The sequence below is a fragment of the Cervus elaphus genome, chromosome 20 (genome assembly GCF_910594005.1).
Source record: "Cervus elaphus chromosome 20, mCerEla1.1, whole genome shotgun sequence".
NCBI classification, from domain to species: Eukaryota; Metazoa; Chordata; class Mammalia; order Artiodactyla; family Cervidae; genus Cervus; species Cervus elaphus.
In genome coordinates, this window is record NC_057834.1 from 66,409,877 (window position 1) to 66,437,433 (window position 27,557).

General features: G+C 38.3%; 1 protein-coding gene across 2 annotated transcripts in view; it reads right to left on the reverse strand.

The window, feature by feature from the left end:
* MFSD14A (major facilitator superfamily domain containing 14A) overlaps positions 1 to 27,557 on the reverse strand; it is a 49,099-nt gene that overhangs the window by 17,743 nt on the left and 3,799 nt on the right. Inside the window, exons 2-5 of one of the 2 annotated variants that reach the window (XM_043878319.1) lie at positions 15,191 to 15,286; positions 4,692 to 4,754; positions 3,826 to 3,953; positions 1,843 to 1,957 (exon numbers count right to left, since the gene is read on the reverse strand). In XM_043878319.1, coding sequence (XP_043734254.1) covers positions 1,843 to 1,957; positions 3,826 to 3,953; positions 4,692 to 4,754; positions 15,191 to 15,286 — 402 coding nt within the window. The remainder of the gene's footprint in view (positions 1 to 1,842; positions 1,958 to 3,825; positions 3,954 to 4,691; positions 4,755 to 15,190; positions 15,287 to 27,557) is intronic. The other variant, XM_043878320.1, reaches the window with a different exon arrangement.

Consider the following 27,557-nt stretch of genomic DNA (forward strand, 5'->3'; position numbering starts at 1 on the left):
TGTGCCCAAGGGAACCCTTCAGGCTTAGAAACATTTTAAAACTGGATTCTGATAGTATTTTGTTTCAGTAACTCTAGAAATTAATTATAGTGGGCTGTGGTCTCAGAGGGACCTGGGTATAAGCAGAGCTCCGGCACTGAGCTGGGAAAGGGGCAATGGTTCTCACTGTGAAAGTCAATGAGATATCTGGGAATATTCTCAGGATCACGGCGCAAAGGCAGAGTGAAAAGGTCTAATCAGAGTGTAGATTATTTCATGTCACTTCCCTTCTCCTCAGTTCTCCCCACCTGGTGGCCATTTGTTTCTGACCAAATAGAAAGAGGGCCACAAAGATCACCTTAACCCTTTTTATCTGCATCCATATTACTTTGAGAAGACTAAAGTTGTTATTTACTAGTTGTGCCTTTAAAACATAAAGCTTCCAGGGTGAAAATTATTAATTTCAAGGATTTAGCTAAGACAAAATAAGTTCCTTGAGCAAAAACAGAAACAACCTGGACTATGGCCACAAAACTGATTTATCTATCCACATAAAATGGATAATTTTATAGTACGTATGTGTGCATGCTCAGTCACGTCTGACTCTTTGTGACCCCATGGACTGTAGCCACTAGGCTCCTTTGTCCATGAGATTTTCTAGGCAAGAATACTGGAGTGGGTTGCCATTTCCTACTCCAGGGGATCTTCCCAACCCAGGGACTGAATTGGCATTTCTTCTGTCTCCTGTATTGAGCAGGCAGATTCTTTACCAACTGCAGCAGGAAGCTGCTTAAAAACATCCTGGCTATCATCAACCTCATCATTTAATGTACTTGAGTTTACAACTGATTAATTTTTTTGTAAGTTTCTGACTGTATTTCCTTCAAAATCCTAATTCCATGATTTTTTAAATATTCCTTTTGATCTCTGAATCAAAGATAAACAGTCTCTCATAAAAGTAAGATTCAGCCTGACACGATATTCAGTCATTTAACAGAACATGCTTGCCGCCTATCTGCTGAAACTCATCACTGTCCCATTTCTGGCTATCTAATCATGATCTGTTAATTTGATTTGACAGACAACAGACTATACTGCCACTAAGTATTTAGTTTACCAAAACAGTGTTCAGAGTTTGGCAAACTACCACCTGTGGGCTAAATCTATCTATAAATGGTTCTTTCACATTAAAAGTGATGTAAACACATGCCCACGAGCAAAAACAAAAGAAAATGAGAGACAAACTTGCAAGGAGTAGTAAATAGGCCAGAGAGAGCCAATGCGAGGTAGAATGAATACAGACACCAGTATTGTACTACAATTGTGTAGTATGGTAAATACACAGCAATTATATTACAATATATAAAAGTATCAAAGTAACACTTTGTGTACTTCAAAGTTAAATAATGTTATGTCAGATTTATTCAATAAAAATTAATTTAAAAAACAGTTGAATATGAGAGAGACTGTATGTGGCCCCCAAAGCCACAGAAAAGGTCTGGGATCCTAGAGATGGATATTAACCTATTCTCTTTTAGATGAGCCATTATATATTAGTAATTTTAAATCTTATTACATATTAAATAGCTCCTTTAGTAGTCTATTAAAAAGAACTTCTATAAGGTAAAAATATTTCACTATAATTTCAAATCTGACATGTCTGACAAATACTTACTGAATGAAAACAGCAGAACTTACATGGCTTTTGTACTGAAAAAATGCTTTAATGTGATCTGATGGATGATTTTTATAAAATGTATTTATGCAAAAATAATCTTGTAATGCAAAGGCTGTACTCCTTGTAATAAGAGACAATATGGAGTGTTTTTCAGCAGATAAAGGTATTAGAATAAACGTACATACCAGGCCATATGCCATACTTCTTTCATGTTCTTGGGTTATATCTGCTACATATGCAAATACCACAGAGAAAGTCACTGCAAAAACCCCAGAAACAGAGATAACAGCAAAGTACCACCTAGGATTAAAAGACAATTGACAAGAAAAGGTTAGAACAATTACCATTACCTTGATCTACCTTGATTTCTATAAGTGAACTAATGTAAGAACAGCTAATTTCAGTCAACAGCTAGTAGACAATTCATAGATTAATTCTCCTATAAATCATAAGCTCCAGATACTACAAAAACATTGGGCTAGAAGTGGGCCATTCATAGCAGCTCAGCTACTGTGCAGGAATATTTAAAATTAGATAATGTTTTCAGGTCAATTTTTTACCCAACTGTTGGGTAAGTGGCTTTGTTGTTTTATTAAGTGGCTTTGTTGTTGTTTCTACTAAAAATAGCAATAAACTAGAGTCTACTGTAATTCATCTTATTTCCCATCACAGTACTACACAAAAAAATGAAATTTAGTAAATAAAACTGAGGGGGCAAGTTAGTTCCTCAGTTTCTATTACCTTGAGCTTATATATAAAAAACTAGATGTTTTTCCCTAAGTTATCTTTAGCTCTTCAAATGTTGCCAAAACGAAGAATTCAGTTTCCATATAGAAGAAACCTGCATGGCAGTGTCCAATACAGGTACTATAAAATGAACAAAAGCCATTTTAAAAAGCAAACTACATTTTGCTATTCATGATTCAAACATACCTTGCTGAGAATAAGAAGTTTCTGTTATAATGATGACGTTCAGTTTTTAAAATCCAGTATAATCACACTTCACTTTCAAAATATCATGCCAGCAGGACTTTACTACTTACTAGATTTTTTTCTAACATGCTGCTTTCCACAGCAAATTATTTGTTCATGCCCTAGATTTGTTTAGTAAGATTTCATTTACATGGTTAGTATTCATCAGGGGTTTGGCCTTTAGGGTAATATCTCACCTATGAGAGAGGAAGATCCTGCCCCATAAACACCCCTGGCCTTTCTAGATACACCACGGAAAGACAGCCCATCTACGATGTAGAAGTAACTAACAATAACATTCAAGTGGCGAAGAACGTTAGTCAAAGAATTAATACAGTTATCTACAACTAAACTAAGGCTTTATTTTCTTGGGAAAATCATTCTCTTTGTGAGTTTTCCCTCCCTTCTTCCCCAGTGAAAGACTTTTGAGTCTAATCAAGGCGGCCAAGAGCCCAGTCTCTCTTAACTAGGATGTGCCTGCAATCTGACCAAAAAGACGCAAGCAGAGGTTGGGTAAAAATTCTGAAGTTTCCCTAAAAGAAGGCGATGTGCTCTTAAGTCACTCCTTCCACCTTGCTGCCTGAAGGCGACGACAAGCTGGAACTCACATAAGCAACCATCCCGGACAGCAAGGTGACAACAGAGGATGGCAGAGCGTGAAGACAGAAAAAGTCTGCTTTCCAGGACCTGCCAGATCAGCTCCCAACTGCTCAACTCCAGACTTCTTCCACATGCAGAGAGAAACTAGCAACGAGTTTTCCTGATTTTAAGAAACTATTATTTGGGACTTAACTGATATATAACTAGATCTCTTCCTAATTAATACAGATAATGATGATAAACTGTGTTTTTTTTTCTTAAACATTCTACTTAAGAAAATTAAAAATTAGCAACTCTATCCAATCCCTAAAATATTGTTTTGAAATTTGGGCTATGAAATCCAAAAGCAAGTTAGCTAGTAGTCTACATGCTTCTATAGTGGCAACAAGTTCAAAATATTTTATTACTTACTACTATATTTTTAATTAGCTATATTACTCAGCTACTGTATTTTATCTGTATCAAAGAATAAATGTATTAGAAAAATATATTTAAAACCTATATAAATAAGATGGAAAAAGTGAAAGAAATGAGGGAATATTCAGAAAAAAATTAACAGTTAATATTTAATTGCCATAATCTGAATGTGTACATACCATGGGCTGATTTTCATTAAAGGAATTGGGGCACACGTGAAAAATACTGTTAGCAGCAAGAAGGATTTTCGGCCCCAAACATCAGAAAGAGCACCAATAAGAGGGGCACTGAGGAAGGACAACAAACCCTAAAAAAAAGTTAAATGAAGAAAATACATATACTATGTATATTGATGAGCCAAAATAAATCATCTTAAAGAAGAATTTTAAACAAGTCTATTTCCAAAATAAGTACATCATCAAATTTTAGATAAGGAGCTTATTTCTTGTCTGTACATAATTGAAAATTCCCAAGACTGTCCAGAATCATCTGCAGGGCTTTGTAGCACATTAGATACAAAATGTTCTAATGAATTTTTGACTACAACTCTACACTAGCAATTCTAGAAGGAATATTATATGCTTATTTTCTATTTATAAACCTGTTGATCACAGGGAATCAACAGTAAAGAAAATGTAGAATAATCAATACTTTACCATATCAATATATTTCATATTTGTGTATTTTTTAATTAGTTCTTTTCTCTTCAATATACATTCATGTTTCTAGTTTACAAAAGTGTTCAGATCTCCATAATGAAAATGCCAACACATAAAACACTGGGGAAATCTGTTATGATGTAGCTTATCATTATTATACATAGTAGTTAGCTATATATGAGCCAAATAGATTTAAAACTCAGTTCATTTAAAAAGTGTTAAGCAATCCCTTGAGGTATATACTCCAATTGTAAAAATTAACACTTAGCAGACTGATCTAACAGCATAACGGACTGGCAGGACTACATATATATAAGTGTATGTGTGCATGTTTGTGTACATGAATATATATATATACATATGTATATACACAGGACTGATCTTACCTTTACTCCTTGAATTAGGCCATTCATCAGAAATGTATGTTTAGGGAAGGTTTCATGTAATACCTAGAAAATAAAAACAAAATAAAAAGCTCATGCTACATTTTAGTCCTAGTAAAAGTTAAACTGCCCCTTCATAATACAACTGAATTTTATTTCATATAATTTTTAGGTTTGTATGACACTATGCATATGAGTAAATACTAATACTACTAAACATTTACATGGCATTTACTATATCACAAGGCATTAAACTGCACACTGTATCACATTATCTCCTTTAATTCTTTTTAATAGCCCTACTGGAAAACAGATACATAGAGAGGTTTAACATCTTATCCAAGATCACAGTCCATAAGTGACAAAACTGAAAGGCAGGCAGGAAGTCAAGCCTGAAGGTCCATGCTTTACTCACTATGCTCTCCTGCTTCCTACATATAACTGACTGACTTACAATTCCCTTTACAGATAGGTGTATTATCTAAGACAGAAGACTAGAAGAATAGAGATATTTTAATTGCCAAAAGCGGACCTAGAGATAAAACTGGGCTTCCCAGGGGGCTCAGAAGGTAAATAATCTGCCTGTGATGCAGGAGACCTGGGTTCAATCCCTGGGTCGGGAAGATCCCCTGGAGAAGGAAATGGCAACCCACTCCAGTGTTCTTGCCTGGACAATCCCACGGACAGAGGAGCCTGGTGGGCTCCAGTCCGTGGGATCACAGAGAGTCAGACATGGCTGAGCAACAACGCACACAAAAATAAAGAAGAAATACTTATTACTCAAAATCACTAACACGGGAAAAACCACGCTTATGGTATTTATATGTTTTGTGATTCTCAACCGAGGGTGATTTTGATCCCCAAAGGACATCTGGCAACATCAGAGACATTTCTGTCACAACCTGAGGGATACAGGAGGGTGGGAGTGGAGAGGGAAAGAAAAGGTGTTACCGGCATGTATTAGGTAGAGGTTAGGAAGGCTGCTAAACATCCTACAATACATAAGTCAGCTCCCCTTGTCCCACCCTCCATGACAAATCTGGCCTGAAATCTTAAGAGTTGAGAAATCCTATTATTTGTTATTTATAGTGAAGACTCACGGGATTGAAGGAAGGCAACTGCAAACGTTTTCTGTGAAGGACCAGAGAGTGAATATTTTCAGTTTATTCTAACTCTGCAGGCCACTGTCATAAATGCTCAACTCAATAAAAGCAGCTACAGACTATATGTAAATGAACAGGCATGGTTGTGTTCCAATCAAACTTTATTTACAAAAAAACAGGCTAGCAGTATTTGCTCTGGCCATAGCTTCCCCAAACCTTTCATAACTCAAATCTGCTTTTCTTCCAGTTACTACTAACGGCCAATTCTTTTTACGGACAAGAATGGGTTTGGAATTAAAAAGACTGAAGGACATAATGAATATCTACAAGAAATTTTATAATATGCTAAATCTTATTGATAACAATTCACTTTGCTAAGCTCTTTCATTCTAATCAATCTGGTCTCTTTACTGTTTTTAGAATATTCCTGTGCTTTCCAATATTCATACTTTTATACATGATATCCTGTCCATCTTAAATGTTTTTTCCCCTTTGTCATCGTTGTTCAGTCACTAAGTCATGTCCGACTCTTTGGAACCCCATGAATTACAGCACGCCAGGCTTCTCTATCCATCACTATCTCCCTGAGTTTGCTCAAACTCATGTCCACTGAGCCAGTGATACCATCCAACCATCTCAACTTCTGTCAACCCCTTCTCTGGCCCTCAATTTTCCCCAGCATCAGGGTCTTTTCCAATGAGTCTTCCTCCAAATCTTCCACATGGCTACCAAACTTTCCTATCCAAAACAATCTATTTCTCCTTTAGGACCATATAATAGGCAATTACAACACTCTCACATAGAGCTTTGTAAGGGGTTTTGCAGGTGGCACTAGAGGTAAAGAACCCGTCTGCTAATGCAGGAGATACAGGAGACAAGGGTTGGATTCCTGGGTCAGGAAGATCCCCTGGAGAAGGAAATGGCCACCTACTCCAGTATTCTTGCCTGCAGAATCCCATGGACAGACGAGTCTAGTGGGCTACAGTCCGTGGGGTAGCAAAGAGTTAGACACGACTAAGCAACTAACACTTCTGTGTTAGTTTGTTCTTATACTTTTTCTCTCTTAAGGTATTTAATAAATATTTCTTTTCAATTATATTTCAAACTTATTAAGGGCAGACAGGCACTATATCTACTATATATGCTTTGAATCTAATATATTTTTATCTCTATTGGTGCCTCATAGATAGTGCCTTTATATAGTAATAACTTTATACAGTAACTAAACATTCATAATTAACAGGTTAAAAATTCTGCCTTCAAAATGACTTAATATAACATAATTATGCAAAGTGACTTAACCAATTTAAAAAACAGAAACTATCTCTCAGCAAAGAATACTAAGACATTTATAGAGAAGAGACGCAGGAGGTCTGGATCCAGGGTCTTGCTCCTTAACATGGATTGTGTATCTAGCAGTTTGAAACATTGAATATTTCTAGAACCATCAATCCACTGAAAAAGTGAAGCCACTTCTTAGCATTATAGATCCTACTGTCATTAATTCTTTTTACCTAAATGTATATTATTTAGTCAACCAACAATCACTATTTGAACACCATTATGAACCAACCATATAGTCACAACCTCTCAAAGTGTTAAGATTACAGTTCTTAAAAGTATTTGTCAGTATAAAATTCTCTTATGTAATTAACATACATCCCCTTGGTGGAGACTTCACCATCCTCTCCTGCAGAGGCCCTCCACATAGAACATTTTGTTCTTTGACTATATTCTGTGACTGTATTCTAGAACAATGCTCTATAAGTTTTATGAGTTTCAAACTCAAAGATAACTGCAAACACATGAAATATTTTAATTCTTTTAATTTCACCTTACTTTTTAAAACAAAGGCTATTATAAATCCAAAATCAAATATTTATTATAACTAATACATCTTAAGTTTGGTTATTTGTTAAATGAATTAATTCAAAGAGTATCTTTGAAAACTGAAATACTTAAGCTCTGTAATTTTTGAGAGTTGTGTATGGGAAGAGAGATAAACATAAAATACAAATAAACTCACTTATATTTTCACTCTCATCTTCCCTTTTTTTTTTTTTGTTTTTTTTTGGGGTTTATTTGAGTTGGGTGTATGCTAAGTCGCTTCAGTCGGGTCCGACTGTTAGTGACCCCATGGACTGCAGCCTACCAGGCTCCTCCGTCCACAGGATTTTCCAGGCAAGAGTACTGGAGTGGGGTGCCAATGCCTTCTCCTCATCTTCCCTTTTTAAATGTACATTAAGAGCTGTTCCAGCAGGCATCATTTATGATCAGTTTCAAAACTCATGAGGAAGAAGTAAAATGTTTAAAGGTTAACAGACATTTGGAAAAAAGAACAAAGTGCTACAGCTTGGTGCCCTCCACCCCAGAACTCACTTCTCCCCACACCCCAACACTGGGGAGTGTAGGAGTCCAGAACAGAGAAAAGAGGACTGCTAACAAAGTCAAAAGCAAAAAACTGCAAAGAAAGTCTCAAAATGAGCAAAATCTTATTTAAAAGTCTATACTGAATTACTATATTGGTTCTTAATTAGTGATGTATACTAGATATATGAGAATCACTTCTGAAAAATACACATGCCTGAGCCTACCCCCTGGTCATGAGCAGCAAGCCCAGGAGACAGTGCAGGACAGGGAAGCCTGGCATGCTGCAGTCCACGGGGTCCCGACTGAGCGACCGAACAACAACAACAACACTGTAAAACTGAAATCTTTACCTCCAACTGGCCGATCTGTCCCATGGGGCTGGGAAAGCACAACCGAACTGCAGGCTGCCTGGAGGGATAAACAGGACTTCAGGAGAACTTCCCGGTCCTGACCTGTTTATATACCGCCTAAGGGTTACAACAGGCACACATTATGTTACTAGTAATAAAAACAGTAACATACCGCCAGGTAATTAATTCCCTGGCGGTCTATTGGTTGGAACTCCGCGTTTTCCATTGCAGGGAGCACAGGTTCAATCCCTAGCTGGGGAATTAGGATCCCCCAAACCGTGTGGCAGGGCCAAAAAAAAAAGTAACATACACTGATATAATATACAGAGGATTGTCTATATATAGATTTCTCATGTACAATTTCTTCAGTGATATTTCAAAGATTCTTGCAGTTCTAAGGCCCAAAGGCCAAAACACCAGGAAGGATTCAATATCTGGAGTTTAACAATCTCTGCCAATTTACATACATCTAATCTCTACAACTCAATCTCTGATTTGCCTAACTCTCTTCAGCCAAGGTTTTCCCCATCAAACAGCTAAAAAACAAAGAGCATAAAAACTGCAATTTTAAAAATGTGTATAAAGATGAGAGAAGAATTAGAAAGATAAAACTCTGAACTTAACATTCAATAATATTTGAAACTATTTTTTTTCTGAGAGTATGCTTAATTTAAAAAAATAAAGTAAAAAATTGAAAAAGGTAAAGTATTATGACTATGATAATATGGACAACTGTCCCAAGTAACCACAACTCATCATTTCACCATCTTAAAAAATTCAAGTATAAAAAACAAGCAAGAATTAAGAGTAACTGTTACAATAATGATGGGGGAGAGAAGTCTTTCAATGAAACAATTGGCACCAATGTTAGAGCAATAATTCTGAGAAGTATATTTATGCTGGCAAAAGAAAAATAATTAAGTCTCAAAATAGCACTTTTCATTTTCCTGACCAGGATTCAAAAAAATGAAAGAGAAAGCAACAGAAAAATCAAAATCAAAGGTACTTTCTATGTTTTAATTAATAAAAATAGTTAAAAATATACTAAGCACAAAGTTTTCCCATAGCTGTGAAAAAACGAGTTAAGTTATTTATATTAAATAACTGGACTTCTTACTTGTTCTTAAAGAAAACAATCTTTCAAATCAGAAAAGACATGATATCAAAATTAGACAAAAAGTTGATATACTGAAAAAACATAAACCAGAAATGAATTTAAAAAACAGCTACACAAATTATGGGATCATCACAAAAAACTTTTTTTGCTGGCTTGCATAGTTTAGCAAATATTTAAATCTCTCTACGTGGCTAGTGGTTGGGCTGCTGAACTACCTAAAACATGGGTGTGAACCACTTACTGCCAGTGTTCTCTAAGACTGAGAACTGGAACAAAAGAAGCTCTTTAACTCTTCTAACCCTTAATTTCCTCACTTGTATTATTGAAACTAAGCGGGACAGTGTACACAGGCTCCTGGACCTGGGGAGCCTTTCTGTTCAGTCTTCATGACCTTTCCTGAGTTCCAAAGTGTGAATTCAAACAGTTGCCAATCAAGGAAGGGAAGGGATGCAGAGTTAAGGGACCAAAAGCCAGAAAACAATAGTAGAGCCTTGGAGCAGGGTTCTTGTTCCAAATCAGTAATAATACCTTTAAGCTCTTTTATAGATACACAGATTAATATCTTTAAGCTCTTTATAGATTTGAAGTGAAGTGAAGTTGCTCAGTCATGGTGTCTGACTCTTTTCGAGGGCTCCTTCGTCCATGGGATTCTCCAGGCAGGAATACTGGAGTGGGTTGCCATTTCCCTCTCCAGGAGATCTTCCCAACCCAGGGATTGAACCCGGGTCACCCGCATTGTAGGCAGACGCTTTACTGTCTGAGCCACCAGGGAAGCCATTTTATAGATTTAAAACCCAAAAAATGGAAGATGTCAGCATTCTCCATAGCCTAGACCACCTGAGGCCAGACAAAAGGAACCCAAAAGCTCATCAAGAAACTTCCCCGGGATGAAATTAAAGGAGTACAGGTCCTAATCTTTTCAGCAACCCCACCCTTGAGCTATAGCTGCCTAGTGAAAGTGAAAGTGACCTTTGCGACCCCATGGACTGTAGCCCACCAGGCTCCTCTGTTTGCGGGATTCTGCAGGCAAGAATAGTGGAGTGGGTTGCCATTTCCTTCTCCAGGGAATCTTCCTGACCCAGGGATTGAACCCAGGTCTCCTGCATTGCAGGCAGGCGCTTTAACCTTTGAGCCACCAGGGAAGCCCTACTCTTCATCAAATCCTCCTTGGGTGGGAATAAATAGTTTTTGAAGCCAGAGTGAGTGAAGTCGCTCAGTCGTGTCCGACTCTTTGTGACCCAATGGACTGTTGCATACAAGGATCCTCCGTCCATGGGATTTTCCAGGCAAGGGTACTGGAGTGGGTTGCCATTTCCTTCTCCAGAGGATATTCCCGACACAGGGATCAAACCCGGGTCTCCCACATTGCAGGCAGATGCGTTACTGTCTGCGCCACCAGGGAGGCCCAACCCAATTCTAATTCAATCAAATCCCTCTCTTTGAGAATGATTTGGCACCAGTGTAGGAAGGCTGAGCTTTTGGCATCAATATGAGGCTAATTCCTCATTGATAAAGTAGTTTTAATGATTCAGGTCAGTTCAGTCCTCAGTAAGTCCAACTCTTTGCGACCCCATGAACTGCAGCACACTAGGCTTCCCTGTCCATCACAAACTCCTGGAGCTTGCTCAAACTCATGTCTATCGAGTTCATGATGCCACCCAACCATCTTATCCTCTGTCGTCCCCTTCTTTTCCCGCTTTCAATCTTTGCCGGCATCAGGGTCTTTACCAATGGGTCAGTTCTTCGCATCAGATGCCCAAAGTATTGGAGCTTCAGCTTTAGCATCAGTCCTTCCAACGAATATTCAGGATTGATCTCCTTTAGGATTGACTGGTTTGATCTCCTTGCAGTCCAAGGGACTCTTCTCCAACACCACAGTTCAAAAGCATCAATTCTCAGCTTTCTTTATGGTCCAATTCTCACATCCATACATGCATACTGGGAAAACCAGAGCTCTGACTAGATGGACCTTTGCTGGCAAAGTAATGTCTCTGCTTTTTAATATGCTGCCTAGATGGTCATAGCTTTTCTTCCAAGAAGCAAGTGTCTTTTAAGTTCACAGCTGCAGTTACCATCTGCAGTGATTTTGGAGTGCAGGAAAATAAAGTCTGTCACTGTTTCCATTGTTTCCCTATCCATTTGCCATGAAGCGATGGGACTGGATGCCATGATCTTAGCTTTCTGAATGTTGAGTTTCAAGCCAGCTTTTTCACTCTCCTCTTTCACTTTCTTCAAGAGGATCTTTCATGCCTCTTCACTTTCTGCCATAAGGGTAGTGTCAACTGCATATCTGAGGTTATTGATATTTCTCCCGGCAATCTTGATTCCAGCTTGTGCTTCATCCAGTTCAGCATTTCGCATGATATACTCTGCATATAAGTTAAACGAGTAGGGTGACAATATACAGCCCTGATGTACTCCCTTCCCAATTTGGAACCAGTCTGCTGTTCCATGTCCGGTTCTAACTGTTGCTTCTTGACCTGCATACAGATTTCTCAGGAGGCAGGTAAGGTGGTCTGGTACTCCCATCTCTTTCAGAATTGTCCACAGTGTGTTGTGATCCACACAGTCAAAGGCTTTGACGTAGTCAATAAAGCAGAAGTAGGTGTTTTCCTGGAACTCTCTTGCTTTTTTGATGATCCAATGGATGTTGGCAATTTGATTTCTGGTTTCTCTGCCTTTTCTAAAACCAGCTTGAACATCTGAAGTTCTCGGTTCATGTACTGTTGAAGCCTCGCTTGGAGAATTTTGAGCATTATTTCGCTAGCATGTGAGATGAGTGCAATTGTGCAGTACGTTTGAACATTCTTTGGCATTGCCTTTCTTTAGGATTGGAATGAAAACTGACCTCTTCCAGTCCTGTGGCCACTGCTGAATTTTCCAAGTTTGCTGGCATATTGAATGCAGCACTTCACAGCATCATCTTTTAGGATTTGAAATAAATCAGTTGGAATTCCATCACCCCCACTAGCTTTGTTCGTAGTGCTGCTTCCTAAGGCCCACTTGACTTCACACTCCAGGATGTCTGGCTCTACGTGAGTGATCACACCATCATGGTTATCTGGGTCATAAAGATCTTTTTTGTATAGTTCTTCTATGTATTCTTGCCACCTCTTCTTACTATCTTCTGCTTCTGTTAGGTCCATATTGCTTCTGTCCTTTATTGTTCCCCTCTCTGCATGAAATTTCTTCCTTGCTATCTCTAATTTTCTTGATGAAATCTCTAGTCTGTCCCGTTCTATTGTTTTCCTCTATTTCTTTGCATTCATCACTGATGAAGGCTTTATATCTCCTTGTTATTCTTTGGAGTTCTGCATTCAGATGAGTATATCTTTCTTTTTCTCCTTTGCCTTTCGCTTCTCTTCTTTTGACAGCTATTTGTAAGGCCTCCTTAGACAACCATTTTGCCTTTTTGCATTTCTTTTTCTTGGGGATGGTCTTGATAACTGCCTCCTGTACAATGTCACAAACCTCCATCCATAGTTCTTCAGGCAGTCTGCCTATCAGAACTAATCCCTTGAATCTATTTCTCACTTACACTGTATAATCGTAAGGGATTTGATTTAGGTCATACCTGAATGGTCTAGTGGTTTTCCCTATTTTCTTCAATTTATATCTGCATTTTGCAATAAGGAGTTCATGATCTGAACTACAGGCAACTCCTGGTCTTGTTTTTGCTGACTGTGTAGAGCTTCTCCATCTTTAGCTGCAAAGAAATCCTTTAAGGATTAATAATAATAATGTATTGTATTTATAGTGCTTAGGACTGTGCCTGGACTCATCATAATATAAATATATACAAACTGTTTGCTATTACAAAGCTCAAGTCCTTTAAACTGTAAGACTAAACATCGGCCAGAGAGATTGATATGTTAAATTGGTAGATTATAAATAAGTACACTAAAACATTAGAAAGCTAATATAGTACAGTGGATGAGAATCTAATTGCCAATGCAGGGGACATGGGTTTGATCTGTAGCCTGGGAACATTCCACAGGCCGCGGAGCAACCAATCCTATGTGCCAAACTACAATCCCCTGCTCTCGAGCCCTCGAACCGCAACTACTTAAGTCTATGTGTCTGGAGCTGGGCTCTGCAACAAGAGAGGCCACCAAAACGGGAAGCCTGTGCACCACAACCAAGAGTAGCCCCTGCTCGCCAGAACCAGAGAAAGCCCGCGCATAGCAACAAAGACCCAGTGCAACCAAATAATAAACATTTAAAAATTATGAGAGAACAGTTATTGTAGTACCCTAGTAGCACTTGACATCAGGTTATTACAGTATAATGTAGTTACAAATGCCATAATGAACCTGCATCATATGATAAAGCTTCAAATCAGTGCTCATGGACTGACAGCAGGAAAAGTGTAAATTATTTGAGAAATTCCCATCAGAAATTATTAAATTAAAAAAAGTCAGATATTTAAATGTCACATATCAATTATTTTGAAAATTCATTTATGTAAAACCAATGGACCATTACAGGTAAGTGAGTTGTTTCTTTTTAATAAAGAAAGGGTTTCAAAACATAATAAAATCAGAATTCTTAAAATCATATGTCAGGGAACTGTCATTCATTCAGGGAACTGTCATAACTTGCAAAGCATGGTTTATTACAAAAGGAATTATATTTACTTTAGATTTCATTTTCTTTTGAAACTTGTTTTAGCAGTATTTGTAAATATGTTTTGTATATTCAAAATAACTGTTAGACATCAGTGTTTTATGTAGATACAGTAATGATTATATAACCATATAATAAATATGTCAAGAAATATGGAACATAAATTTTCTTAGACTAGTTTAAACTATCTATATATGATCATTCAATTTATTTATAATAAACTTTTTATAAAAATCTTTTTTGGATATCAACAAATAAGCTCATGAAAATATAAGAAAGTATCTCTTTAAAGTATCTTAAAAATCTGTTCTTCTGGGATTTGGCAAGTTATGATTACACTCTTCAAGATGTTACAGAGGTCTACTGTAACTACTTCTTTCATCCCATTCCTCTCCTCTATACTGATAGGAGAAAACTAGCTATTACCTAAGATGTTCAGTCTTACAGAGAGGTCTTTCTAAGAGTCTAAACCGGGGAATATTTGAGCAAAATCAGCTTAGGGCTATAGCAAGAATGACCTCCCTAGATGGTTACCTCTAGATACTTGGCCTAAACTAAAAGAAACTTATATCGGGAAAATGCAACTAGAAAAACAAATCTCAAAATGATAATGCTGAGTGATTCAGGGATAGACATCATTTTTCCTAAGTCTGTATAAGAATCCTTTCCACTCTACGCAGAGTGGAAACTGAGCTCCCGCTTACATGTGTCCAGTATTCATCAGTAGAATCACACGCACCTAAGCCCTGCCAAAAAGTAAGGGAGAAGCGAGAGCTGTAAAAGACAACTAACGCAGTAAAATACAGTAAGTATACCAAGGGCTGACGGCATTGGTGGGAGAAGGAACCTCGGAAAGGTAAAGAGCCGTTCCCCGCCCACCAAATTGAAGAAAAAAGATTTTAAAGTTAGTGAAAAATAAGTTAAAAGATTACTTACCACCAAGGTGGGTGCTGTCAATAATCCCCAAGCGAAAAACTCCAAAAAGATGACGATAACTGCATGATAAACACTAGGAGAACCTATTCCTTGAGGCTACAAAAACAAGAGTTTTAAAAGTTAACAGTGTGCTTCAGAATTACCAACAGGAATGACAACAGTCGACAAATATCTATGGAGAACATACATGCAATAGGTACTCTGCCAAACATCTGGATGCTCACTGTCCCTGTCCTCAAGATGATGGAGGCATACAAAGAAACAAATAAATACATTATATATAAACACCATGTGCAGTGGGAACAGGAAGTCCAGGGTGGGGATGGGAATGTCAGAATGCCAGGAGGAAGGCTGAAAGGATGGAAAGGAGGTAGGTGAGGAGTAGCAGTGGGCAGGAGGACCGCAGAGGTCAAGGAAGCTTCTCGTGCAACGGTGGTAATGCCTGAGAGCAGGAGACATCACAGGACTTTGCTGCTCAGTACACCCAGAGCATGGGCTGCGTGCTCAGAGCACTGAGATGAGCTAGAGGCACACAGGGCTACCTTCCAGGCCAAGGAGTCTGTGCAATTCTGAAGGCAATGGGGAGCCACTAAAAGATGTTAAGTAAGGCTCGTGATCAGATGAAAGTTTTAAGAGAATACCATCCTGGCAAAGGTATAACAGATAGATTAAAAGGGGGCAAAACTAAGGAAAGTTATGAGACTACTGCACTGATTCCAAAACATAAATGAATCATGTTGCAAGAATCATAACAGGTTCCAACATGGTTCAAAAGCAGAAAAGTTCTGAGCAATATGTGAGAGACCTGGGGTTTGATACACACAAGAAAGACAATACAAAATCAACTTTACACTTCAGTTCAGTTCAGTTGCTCAGTCATGTCCAACTCTTCGACCCCATGGACGGCAGCACACCAGGCTTCCCTGTCCATCACAAACTCCTGGAGCTTGCTCAAACTCATGTCCATCGAGTTCGTGATGCCACCCAACCATCTCATCCTCTGTCGTCCCCTTCTTCTCCTGCCTTCAATCTTTCCCAGCATCAGGGTCTTTTCAATGGGTCAGTTCTTCGCATCAGATGCCCAAAGTATTGGAGTTTCAGCTTTAGCGTCAGTCCTTCCAATGAATATTCAGGACTGATCTACTTTAGGATCAATTGGTTTGATCTCCTTGCAGTCCAAGGGACTCTTCTCCAACACCACAGTTCAAAAGCATCAATTCTTCAGTGCTCAGCTTTTTTTATGGTCCAATTCTCACATCCATACATGCATACTGGGAAAACCAGAGCTCTGACTAGATGGACCTTTGCTGGCAAAGTAATGTCTCTGCTTTTTAATATGCTGCCTAGATGGTCATAGCTTTTCTTCCAAGAAGCAAGTGTCTTTTAAGTTCACAGCTGCAGTCACTATCTGCAGTGATTTTGGAATGCAAGAAAATAAAGTCTGTCACTGTTTCCATTGTTTCCCTATCCATTTGCCATGAAGCGATGGGACTGGATGCCATGATCTTAGCTTTCTGAATGTTGAGTTTCAAGCCAGCTTTTTCACTCTCCTCTTTCACTTTCTTCAAGAGGATCTTTCATGCCTCTTCACTTTCTGCCATAAGGGTAGTGTCAACTGCATATCTGAGGTTATTGATATTTCTCCCGGCAATCTTGATTCCAGCTTGTGCTTCATCCAGTTCAGCATTTCGCATGATATACTCTGCATATAAGTTAAATGAGTAGGGTGACAATATACAGCCCTGATGTACTCCTTTCCCAATTTGGAACCAGTCTGCTGTTCCATGTCCGGTTCTAACTGTTGCTTCTTGACCTGCATACAGATTTCTCAGGAGGCAGGTAAGGTGGTCTGGTACTCCCATCTCTTTCAGAATTGTCCACAGTGTGTTGTGATCCACACAGTCAAAGGCTTTGACGTAGTCAATAAAGCAGAAGTAGGTGTTTTCCTGGAACTCTCTTGCTTTTTTGATGATCCAATGGATGTTGGCAATTTGATTTCTGGTTTCTCTGCCTTTTCTAAAACCAGCTTGAACATCTGAAGTTCTCGGTTCATGTACTGTTGAAGCCTCGCTTGGAGAATTTTGAGCATTATTTCGCTAGCATGTGAGATGAGTGCAATTGTGCAGTACGTTTGAACATTCTTTGGCATTGCCTTTCTTTAGGATTGGAATGAGAACTGACCTCTTCCAGTCCTGTGGCCACTGCTGAATTTTCCAAGTTTGCTGGCATATTGAATGCAGCACTTTCACAGCATCATCTTTTAGGATTTGAAATAAATCAGTTGGAATTCCATCACCCCCACTAGCTTTGTTCGTAGTGCTGCTTCCTAAGGCCCACTTGACTTCACACTCCAGGATGTCTGGCTCTACGTGAGTGATCACACCATCATGGTTATCTGGGTCATTAAGATCTTTTTTTTATAGAGTTCTTCTGTGTATTCTTGCCACCTCTTCTACTATCTTCTGCTTCTGCTAGGTCCAGTTTCTGTCCTTGTGTCCATCTCTGCATGAAATGTTCCCTTGTTATCTCTAATTTTCTTGATGAAATCTCTAGTCTTTCCTGTTCTATTGTTTTCCTCTATTTCTTTGCACTGCTCACTGATGAAGGCTTTCTTCTCTCTCCTTGTTATTCTTTGCATTCAGATGAGTAGATCTTTCCTTTTCTCCTTTGCCTTTGCTTCTGCTAGCAGTATATTACACTGCTGCTTAGAGGTACCTTAAGGATTACTTCACGGCTTCCCTGGTGGCACAGTGGTAAAGAATCTGCCTGTTAATGCAGGAGAAAACAGTTTGATCCCTGATTATGAAGATCCCACATGCTGTGAAGCAGCTAAGCCCATGTGCCTCAAATACTGTGTTCTCTGGAGCCCAGGAGCCACAACTGCTGAAGCCTGCATGCCCTATAGCCCATGCTCCACAACAAGAAAAGCTACTGCAATGAAAAACCTGTCAAGTGCAGCTAGAGAGTAGACCCCGCTCACAGCAATTAGAGAAAAGCCTGGACAGCAACTAAGTCTCAGCACAGCCAAAAATAAGTAAATAAAATTACATTAAAAAAATTACTTCACAGAAAAAAAAAATAAAAAATAAAAAAATAAAAAAATTACTTCAGTTGTTGGATTTTGTATTTCTAAAGGCAATATTAAATTGATAGAAAAGCAAATGACCTGTAACATTAACTTGGTCTCCACTGACTAGTTTGTGTAACAGAAAAAGTTTAATCAATACATATCCAATATCATACTTAAGTTTTAAAAATATATTTGTTGGAGGAAACAGTGACTGACACCAGCCACCCTGGCCAGGCAAGACAGCAGTCACTTGCCTAAGTTGTCTTAACAAAGAGGTCCTGGTAAGGAATGCAAACTAACAAGCTATCACCAGTCCAAAGAACTTGCACGAAGTCAAGAAGAGTGGAGACACCAGCCCGTGTCCTACCAGCCTGCGAGTCCTTCTCGCTAGAATCCACCGTGGCTGAGCAATGCATGCACCACCAGGAAGGACCCTTGGTCAGAATGACTGGCCAGAGATGACCCGAAAACAAACCCCATTACCATAACAACCCAAGACTGACAGCCAGGTGGCAAAGCAATTTTCTTGGGTTCTCTGCAGGGGTCCCAATAAAGTCTCAATAACGTCTCTTGCTTTGTCACCACGTGTGTCTCCTCAGACAATTCATTTCCAGTGTTAGGCAAGAACATACACTCTGGGACCCTGGAAGGGGTCCCTCTTCCTGCAACATATTCAACATAGTCTTATGTGCAAAATATTAACACTGTTTGGATTTCTCTGTACACTAAAAATGGTGCTACATCATTTTAAAAGAGTAGATGTCTCTCCCAACCTGCAGAATTTAGGTACCTGGAAACTCCCTTAGTAGAACCTGCAGCTGAGGAATTAGAATCAACAGAGGTGGGGTGGGAGTTGGGAGACATAAGAGTTGAAGAACCACGATGAGGAATGAGTTTGTACAAGACTCATTCAACAAACACAGAGGACCAGAGGTGCTGGAAGTAAAACACACTCCCTGATCTCAAGGAGTTCAGTCTAGAGAGGAAGAAGTCTCATTGTAATCATCTGCTTATACAAAACTGCAATAAAAGGGATATTAATTTATACAAGTTAGGAACCAAGAAAGGTTATTTCAAGACAATGAAGCAGTGTGGACAATTACATTAGAGAAAAAAACCAGATGAAGTAAATAGCAGCCATGGCAGTAAAAAGTTAAGGGAAGACAGAAGAGATGGCTCTATCCTTTGTTAAGGAGGTTCTTGTCTTCACTCTAGAGATACAGGAAAACCACTTACGGGTTTTAAGTAAGAGAACTGTGTGATGAGACCTGCATTTTTCAATACATCATGGTGATTTTCTAAAGGATGTAACTGAACAGCCAACTGCATGCAGAAGCAAGCTATCTGAATCAGTTCACACAAGAGATGACGAAGGCATGAAATAGGGGTGTGGCATGGACGCTGGAGGGGAGGAAATGGATATGAGAATTCAGGATTTGAAACTGAAATATTTGACAAATGTGGGGGGGAGAGTCAAGACGACTTTCCAGTTTTTTAGGTTGGTTGTCTACTAGTGGAGGCTGGTAGCTTCCTAGCTTGTCTTCCCCTAGAAGGTTTAAAATTACTTCAGATTCTATATAAGAGATAACCCTTGTACTTAAAACATTTCTATTGTCCTTTGGGGGCTGATTAAAACAATTAGTCATTAGCAAATATGATGTTTGAAACCACCAGAGTAGGTGAGATAAAGTGTGAAAAGACAGGTGGACTAGCTTAGTCAAGAATCACCAAGTACAGGGGTTAGGGGCATCGGGCCTCATACAGTCAGAAATCCAAGTATAAATTTACAGCCAGCCCTCTGTATCCAGGCTCTCCCATCTGCAGTTTCAACCAACTGCAGACTATGTAGTATGTATTTATTGAAAAAAAAAAAAAATCCATACGTAAGTGGACCCATGCAGTTCAAACCCACATTCATGGGTCTACTGTACTGAGCAGAGGAAAAGGAACTCACGAAAATAAAGAAGGAGCCATCAGAGAAATGTCAGGAGAATCAAGAGAACACAGTGTCAGAGGTGATGAAGCGGCAGCTTCAGGAAGGAAGGAGTAATGCCTGGTACCAAACAGAGCAAGTATAGCAAGACACGGTTAGGAAGAAGTCTGTAGGATTTCGTAAGCTCCAAACTAGTTTTGTTCATCATCACGTATATTCAATACCTATTAGAATACGTAGAACTTCTCAGGGCCTTTAACACACTAATGCATATTATGAATCTCCAGAAAGCTACAGTATGCACTGTTTTCCAAATTTGACCATGAAATCTTTCTGTCATTTAAGAGACGGTATCTCAAGAACACCTGAGTTTCTTAGAAAACTGTCTGGGAAATGCTAATAAAAAGTAAGATGATAATTACATGACAAGTGTATAAATATACACATAGAGCCAAAAGCCTAGAAGAAAATAAGTGTGTGAAAAGTGGCTGCTTCAGTGAAGCATACTTAATCACTCAAGGACAGTGCTGGGAAAACTCAAGAGAAATAAGACAGAGGTAGTGGGGATGGAGCAAATTGTATAGACACAAAAAATATTTAAGAGGTAGTATAAGGACTCAGTTTGGGGATGACTAGATGTAGTAGAGCAGGGTAGAGAAGAATGAAGATGAAAAGATTTCAGTTTCTGCCTGGTCAGCTGGACAGTGAGGAAAGGGGAAAGAATAAAAGACCAATTCGTTTTAGGCATATTGATTTGAGAAAAACATGAACAGCATTAGCAGAATTTAAAGAAAACAAAGTAAGATGCGAGAAACAGCCAAAGATTAATATCTTAACTAGGTAAAGCATTTGTGAAAACCAATACAAAAGCACCTAAGACACTATAAAAATATAAAGAATATAAACAATTTATAAAACAGCTCATAAAATTCTATCATGGAAATAACCACTCAGAAAAAGTTTCACCATAAAGATGTTCATAGCAGCATCACTTATAGTAGGAAATACATAAATCTAAATGTTCAACCTAATTATACATCCTATAATCGAATCATGGTATATAAATCATAGAATAATATGCAGCCAAAAGCTGTTTATGGATAATCTATAATGACATGTAAACATGTTTATGACAATGTTAAATTAAAAAAAAATCAAAGCAGGATAAAAAATTGTATATGTAAAATAATTTCAACTATGAAAAACAAAATAAAAACCTCAACGTTAACAGTGTTTATATTAGGTGATTTTAGTGACATAAAATTATTTATTACATTGTTCTGATTTTTCTAAATCTTTTCTAATAGGCATGACTGTACTTTAAATAAGAGGAAAATGTTTTATTTACCTGAGAAAAACTACTGTGTAAAACTAGAATGGAAAAAGATAAGTAGTTGCATATGCTTGGCCCTCCTAAGCCATTCTCTCATATGTCCCCAGAGGTGGGAGAAAAAACTGTGTGTGGGTGTATGTTTAAGATGGTATGGAAAAAACTGTAGAAACTTCTTGGTTAATCCAATATTTTAAAGCAGGGCAGGGGGAAGAGATAGCTCCTTGCCCCAAGGGACTGGTAATTTTGAGAGTTGTTATTATATGCATATCTATCTATCCTGTTTTAAATAAATTCAAAAGTAATATAAGATCTTAATAGACAAATTTTTAAAATATTTTACTAGTCTGGAATTACAAAAAGTTCGAGGTAGGACTTTTGACATAAGGCTGGTAGGTTTAATGGAATAGCAATCCATAATCAAAATTCCAGGACAATTTGGAAAGAATACAAGGGTCATGGCCTGAGGAGAAAGACCAGGGGAAGAGGGTTAAGAAACAGGTTAGGGGGAAAATGTCTGACCAATGTTTACAGCATCAAGAGTACAAGGTTCAGCATAATGAGATCACATCAAGAGATGATGTTTGAGGATTCTTGAAAGAAGTAAAGAGGTACAATGTGAAAAATCATGAACTAACACATACCCAACCCTAAATGCCAAGATATTCCACCTAAAAACATAATAATTACTGTATCAAAAGTCCATTCAGCTGAGTGAATTTCTCATGGAGGCATGAGACATGGTCCCATGGCAGTCACCTCTAACTTCAACTCAGAAGTCAGGGGACAAACCCTTTAACCCTGAATCCACTCTCCAATCTAATTCTCATTTCCCAAAGCATACTTTCCACTGGTAATGTATTTCGTTTCATCACGTAGGCTTTTGCCTAAGCCTTTTAAAAATCTGCTTATTCTTCTACCCTGTAACACCTGATAACTTTTACAGTTGCATTTTGCTTTGTAAAGCATCTGTGTCATTTTATTTAACCTAAACTTTACCTTTCTCATGCTCATGCTCTCTGAGGCAGGCCCTAGGCTTTATTCTTCCACAATCTAGAGCATGCAAAACATGCACAGCACAAAAGTGCTTAGTAAGTGTCTGTAGAAATGAAATGAATTACTCTATAAGTCTCCTCTACCTATTACTTTAGGTATCCAGTATATGGTTACTATATTTAAACACTGTTAAAAGGGCAATACATCCATTAATTAAATTTGCAACTTCTCCCCATCCTCTATCCTCTGATGGGGCTTCCAGGTGGCGCAGAGGTAAAGAATCCACTTGCCAATGCAGGAGATGCCAGAGACATGGGTTGGATCCCTGGGATGGGAAGATCCCCTGAAGAAGTGCATGGCAACCCACTACAGTATTCTTGCCTGGAGAACCCCATGAACAGAGAAGCCTGGCGGGCTACAGCCCATGGAGTCACAACTGAGTGACTGAGCGCACACACACACACATCCTCTGATTTTCCACTGTTCAATACTGTATCATCTCTCACATGGGTTTACTGTACATACACATGAGATTAAAATAACAAAAATCACTGAAGACTTATAATGATTTACATTCATAGTCTTAGTTACCCCTCCTAACCTTTCAAATTACATATTACTACCTCCACTTTAGAGTCCAATGTACAAGTAAGAGATGGAGCAGTCAATCCAGGCAACTGCAGAGCCCAAGTCTGGAGCTACACCAGTTTCAGGGGCTACACTGCCTGTATTATCATCACAGACCGTCACTCACCGAGGAGTAAGGGTCCAGTCTTAACCATTTCAGTATCTCTCTGCATAGCCCCAATGCCTAAGATGGAAAGGGTATTTCATGCTCATGGATTAGATAACCCTTATCAAGAGAGTCATTAAGCTATCAGATGACTTAAATAAGTCACTTTATACCTCTCTTAGCAATTAGGGCGTAAACTATTAATTTCCTACCTAAATCCTCATCTAATTCTCAAATTCCAAGTCTATAGTTGCTCAATAAATACAAGTTTATGAATCCAGCAGTTGTTATGGAGAATATTGACTATAATAACTTATGTTACAGTCCTATCAATGAATCAGGGATTCATACGAGTTTTTGGCCAGGAGAAAGAAGTCCACTAGTAACTGGGCATTATAATTCTACTTGTTAAATGGATGTTACCATGTGAGAAAAGCTTAAGAATAAGTGAAACTGAGGCTCTTTTTTCAAAACAACAGCCTAAACTATTACTAAAAAAAAAAAAAAAAAAAATTGATATTTTTTTAAGCTTAAAAACCAAACAAAAAGCTATTCTAGACAGAAGATACATGGCAACTAAATGTAATAATTCTATATCCAAAAAAAGACTATAAAGTAGTTATTAGGATTACTGGGGAAATGTGACTATGGACTATATACTACCCTAGAGTATTTTATCAATGTTAAATTTCTGAACTTAGTTATGTGGTTCAGCTCAGTCACTCAGTCGTGTCTGACTCTTTGTGACCCCATGGACTACAGTACGCCAGGCCTCTCTGTCCATCACCAACTCCCGGAGTTTACTCAACTCATGTCCATTGAGTCAGTGATACCATCCAACCATCTCATCCTCTGTTGTCCCCTTCTCCTCCCACCTTCAATCTTTCCCATCATCAGGGTCTTTTCAAATGAGTCAGTTCTTTGCATCAGGTGGGCAAAGTTTTGGGGTTTCAGCTTTAGCCATCAGTCCTTCCAGTGAGTATTTAGGACTGGTTTCCTTTAGGATGGACTGGTTGGGTCTCCTTGTAGTCCAAGGGACTCTCAAGAGTCTTCTCCAACACCACAGTTCAAAGGCATCAATTCTTCGGCACTCAGCTTTCTTTAAGTCCAACTCTCACACCCATACATGACTACTGGAAAAATATCCTTATTCTTAGGTGATACTTTTAGGGATAAAGTATCATGATGTCTACCACTAATTCAAATGGTTCAGGAAAAAAAAAATAAAGAAAAAAACATGCATAGGAAAAGGAAAAACAAATGCGGCAAAATGTGAACAACTGTTGAATCATGAATCTCTGGGAGAGCCAAATAAATATTCATTATGTTATTTTTGCAACTTTTCAGAAGTTTGGAAAATTCTCAAAGGTTGAAAAAAAAAGTGACAAAAACCAAAATAAAGTATGAAGAAGAATAATTTTGAACTTAAAATTTAATACTGAGAAGCTACTAATCACGAATGAGGAAGATGGGAATTCCCTGGAGGACCGGTAGTTACAACTCTGTGCTTCCACTGCAGAGGCATGGGTTCGTTCCCTGGTTGGGAAACTAAGACCCTGCGGCCTCGCAGTGTGGCCAAAACAACAAACAACCAAAAACAAACAATAATGAGGGTAAAACAAATGTTCAGAAAGAAATGCTGAATTTTCTCTGAACAAAACATAACTAAGTTGACTAAAATAATTTAATGTAAAAGTCTTGTGTGTACACATACACACAAAAATGCTTAATCACAGACATCTAAGACCTGGAACTTTTCATGAAAGAATACTGAAAAAAAATTCCTAAAGAGAACACTGTAACTGTAAAGCTGCTCTCATAGGATCCTGACACATCATAGAAAAACTGGAGGAAATAAGACTTTACTGCTAGTATCTGGTATCATGTAGTGTGTGTTTTCTTATTTTCTGTGACTTTAATCAGGCAAGGTAAGTTTCACTACATTTGTCACAAAAAGAAAACTGATCCTTAACTTCCTCAAGGTATGAATCATTGTAAACATGTAAAGACACTATCATACTAATTAAGGGTCTTCTCAGGTGGCGCTAGTGGTAAAGAACCCTTCTGCCAATGCAGGAGACAGAAAAGATGTGGGTTTGATCGATCCCTGGGTCAGGAAGATCCCCTGGAGGAGGGCCTGGCAACCCACTCCAGTTCTCTTGCCTGGAGAATCCCAAGGACAGAGAAGCCTGGCAGGCTACAGTTTATAGGACTGCAAAGAGTCAGACACAACTGAAGTGACTTGGCAAGCATGCATACTAATTAAGTCACTTTGGCTTAATCTGCAGTGAGACTTTAAAATTACTTACTGACATGTTATGGATCAATTTTAAAGAGCTATCCAATATTTGTAAATTATCAGAGAAGTGAAGTGGTATGAGTTAGATTGCTCCTAAATAGAATGAAATATACTTATAAATATTCGATAAGAATATAGTGAGATCAAGTTTTACTCTTAAAAAAATTTAAAAAGATCTACAGCTTAAGATTGTTATTGCTATATATGATTTTTATTTTTTTGGCCACACCACATGGCACATGGATCTTAGTTCTCCAGTTAGGGATCCAATCCACAGCCTTTGTATTGGAAGCATGGAATCTTAACAACTGGACCACCAGAGGAAGTCCCATGATTGTATTGTTTTGAGATAAATTTTGAAAAGATAAATAACATGACAATCTATTGCAGCACTCTCTATCCTTAAGAGGAAAATATGTGGCTGGTTGTTACATCAAATTAAATCATCATTAAATGCTTATCCTCATGAACACCGAATGGGTTACACAGTTGAAATAACTATAAACGAAGCTCACTAAAAAGGTAAACTAATATTAAAAATTAAAAAACAAACAAAACACAAAACCATTAACACAAAACTCAAACTGTCACCAATGTCTACGATAGAGTCGAAGCTCAAGTATGGTCCTAGTGTGATCTCTGATTACTCAATTTATATAGCTAAGTGATAAAATATCAACCATTTCCTGTGGTAGAATTCGTAACTGCATTTATACACTATTGAGAAAATAGAGCTATTATTAAGAATAAGCTACTGCGATCTGGCATTGAAAGAGACGAACCCATTTTAGGGATCCTGATATATGTACTCTGGCTGAAATGGTCAACTGTTACTTTAACTGACACTTCCAATTCAAAATAATGCTAAAAGACAATTTGAGCTTTTAAATAACTGAAAATTTAAATCATATATACTTGTCAGAATGATTATTGAGAAAAGCTATTCTTTTTCCTAAACTTCAACACTTCAACTGTAAGTGAATTTCCACAGATGATGATGGGAAGCAGGTTTTCAAACTATAGTAAGACAAACTGGAAATACAAACGGAGAAAACTGCTTACTCATTTACCCCCAAACACGCTACCCTAAAGCAAGTGTTGACTCACAGAGGTAGACAGGTAAATCATCCATGGTTCTGCCTGCCACAAGCTTGCCATGGACATGTGCACATCCTGATGTTTCTAGGCAAAGGCGAGTGATATCAAAGAAGAGCTGCTCTTTGAAAGGCACCGTGGCCCTCTTCCTGCCTTGTGTGCACTCTAGGAACCAGTGGCCGCTCTCTGGGGGTTCAGAGAGCTATTCTGCAACTCCTTTGGTCATCCTAGCAGGGGAAGAGTGCAGAGGATCAGAGCTTAGGGCCAGACTTCCGAAATGGTTTTTGACTCCTATTTATTGTCATTAAAATCAGAGAAATCAGGAATAAAAATCTGGTACTCTGCACCTCTGGGCATATTTGAAATGTCAATTCTACTTTTGTCAGGTACTTCTAATAAATCAATTCACATGTGCTTTGCTTTCTATCTGATCTTTAAAGTCATTTTACCAATTTGCTTGTGAAAAAAATCTAAATTTTTTCACTTTATCAGAGATGTAGTCTCTGTATTCACAAAACAATAAAAATCAGAATAATAAACAAGTAAACTTAAAAAATCATAAGGAAAATTCTCTTTGATAATACAAATAACTCATGTAAGTAACTCTGAGGCTCTTAGTCTCTACCAACACTTATAAACAATCTGGAGGCTCAGTGGTAAAGAATCCGCCTGCCAATGCAGGAGACACAGGTTCCATCTCTGGGAAATCCTACGGACAGAGGAGCCTGGGGGTGGGGGGGGGTGTACAGTCCATGGGGTTGCAAAGAGTCTGACACAATTTGGTGACTAAACTAACAACAAAACATAGGAATGATTTAACAGCAAAACCAGAAGCATTCTAAAATGTCAGAAAGCAGTTTTAATTAAACTCTCCTCAATGGTCTGCAATGAGTAAGAGATGTAGCAAAATG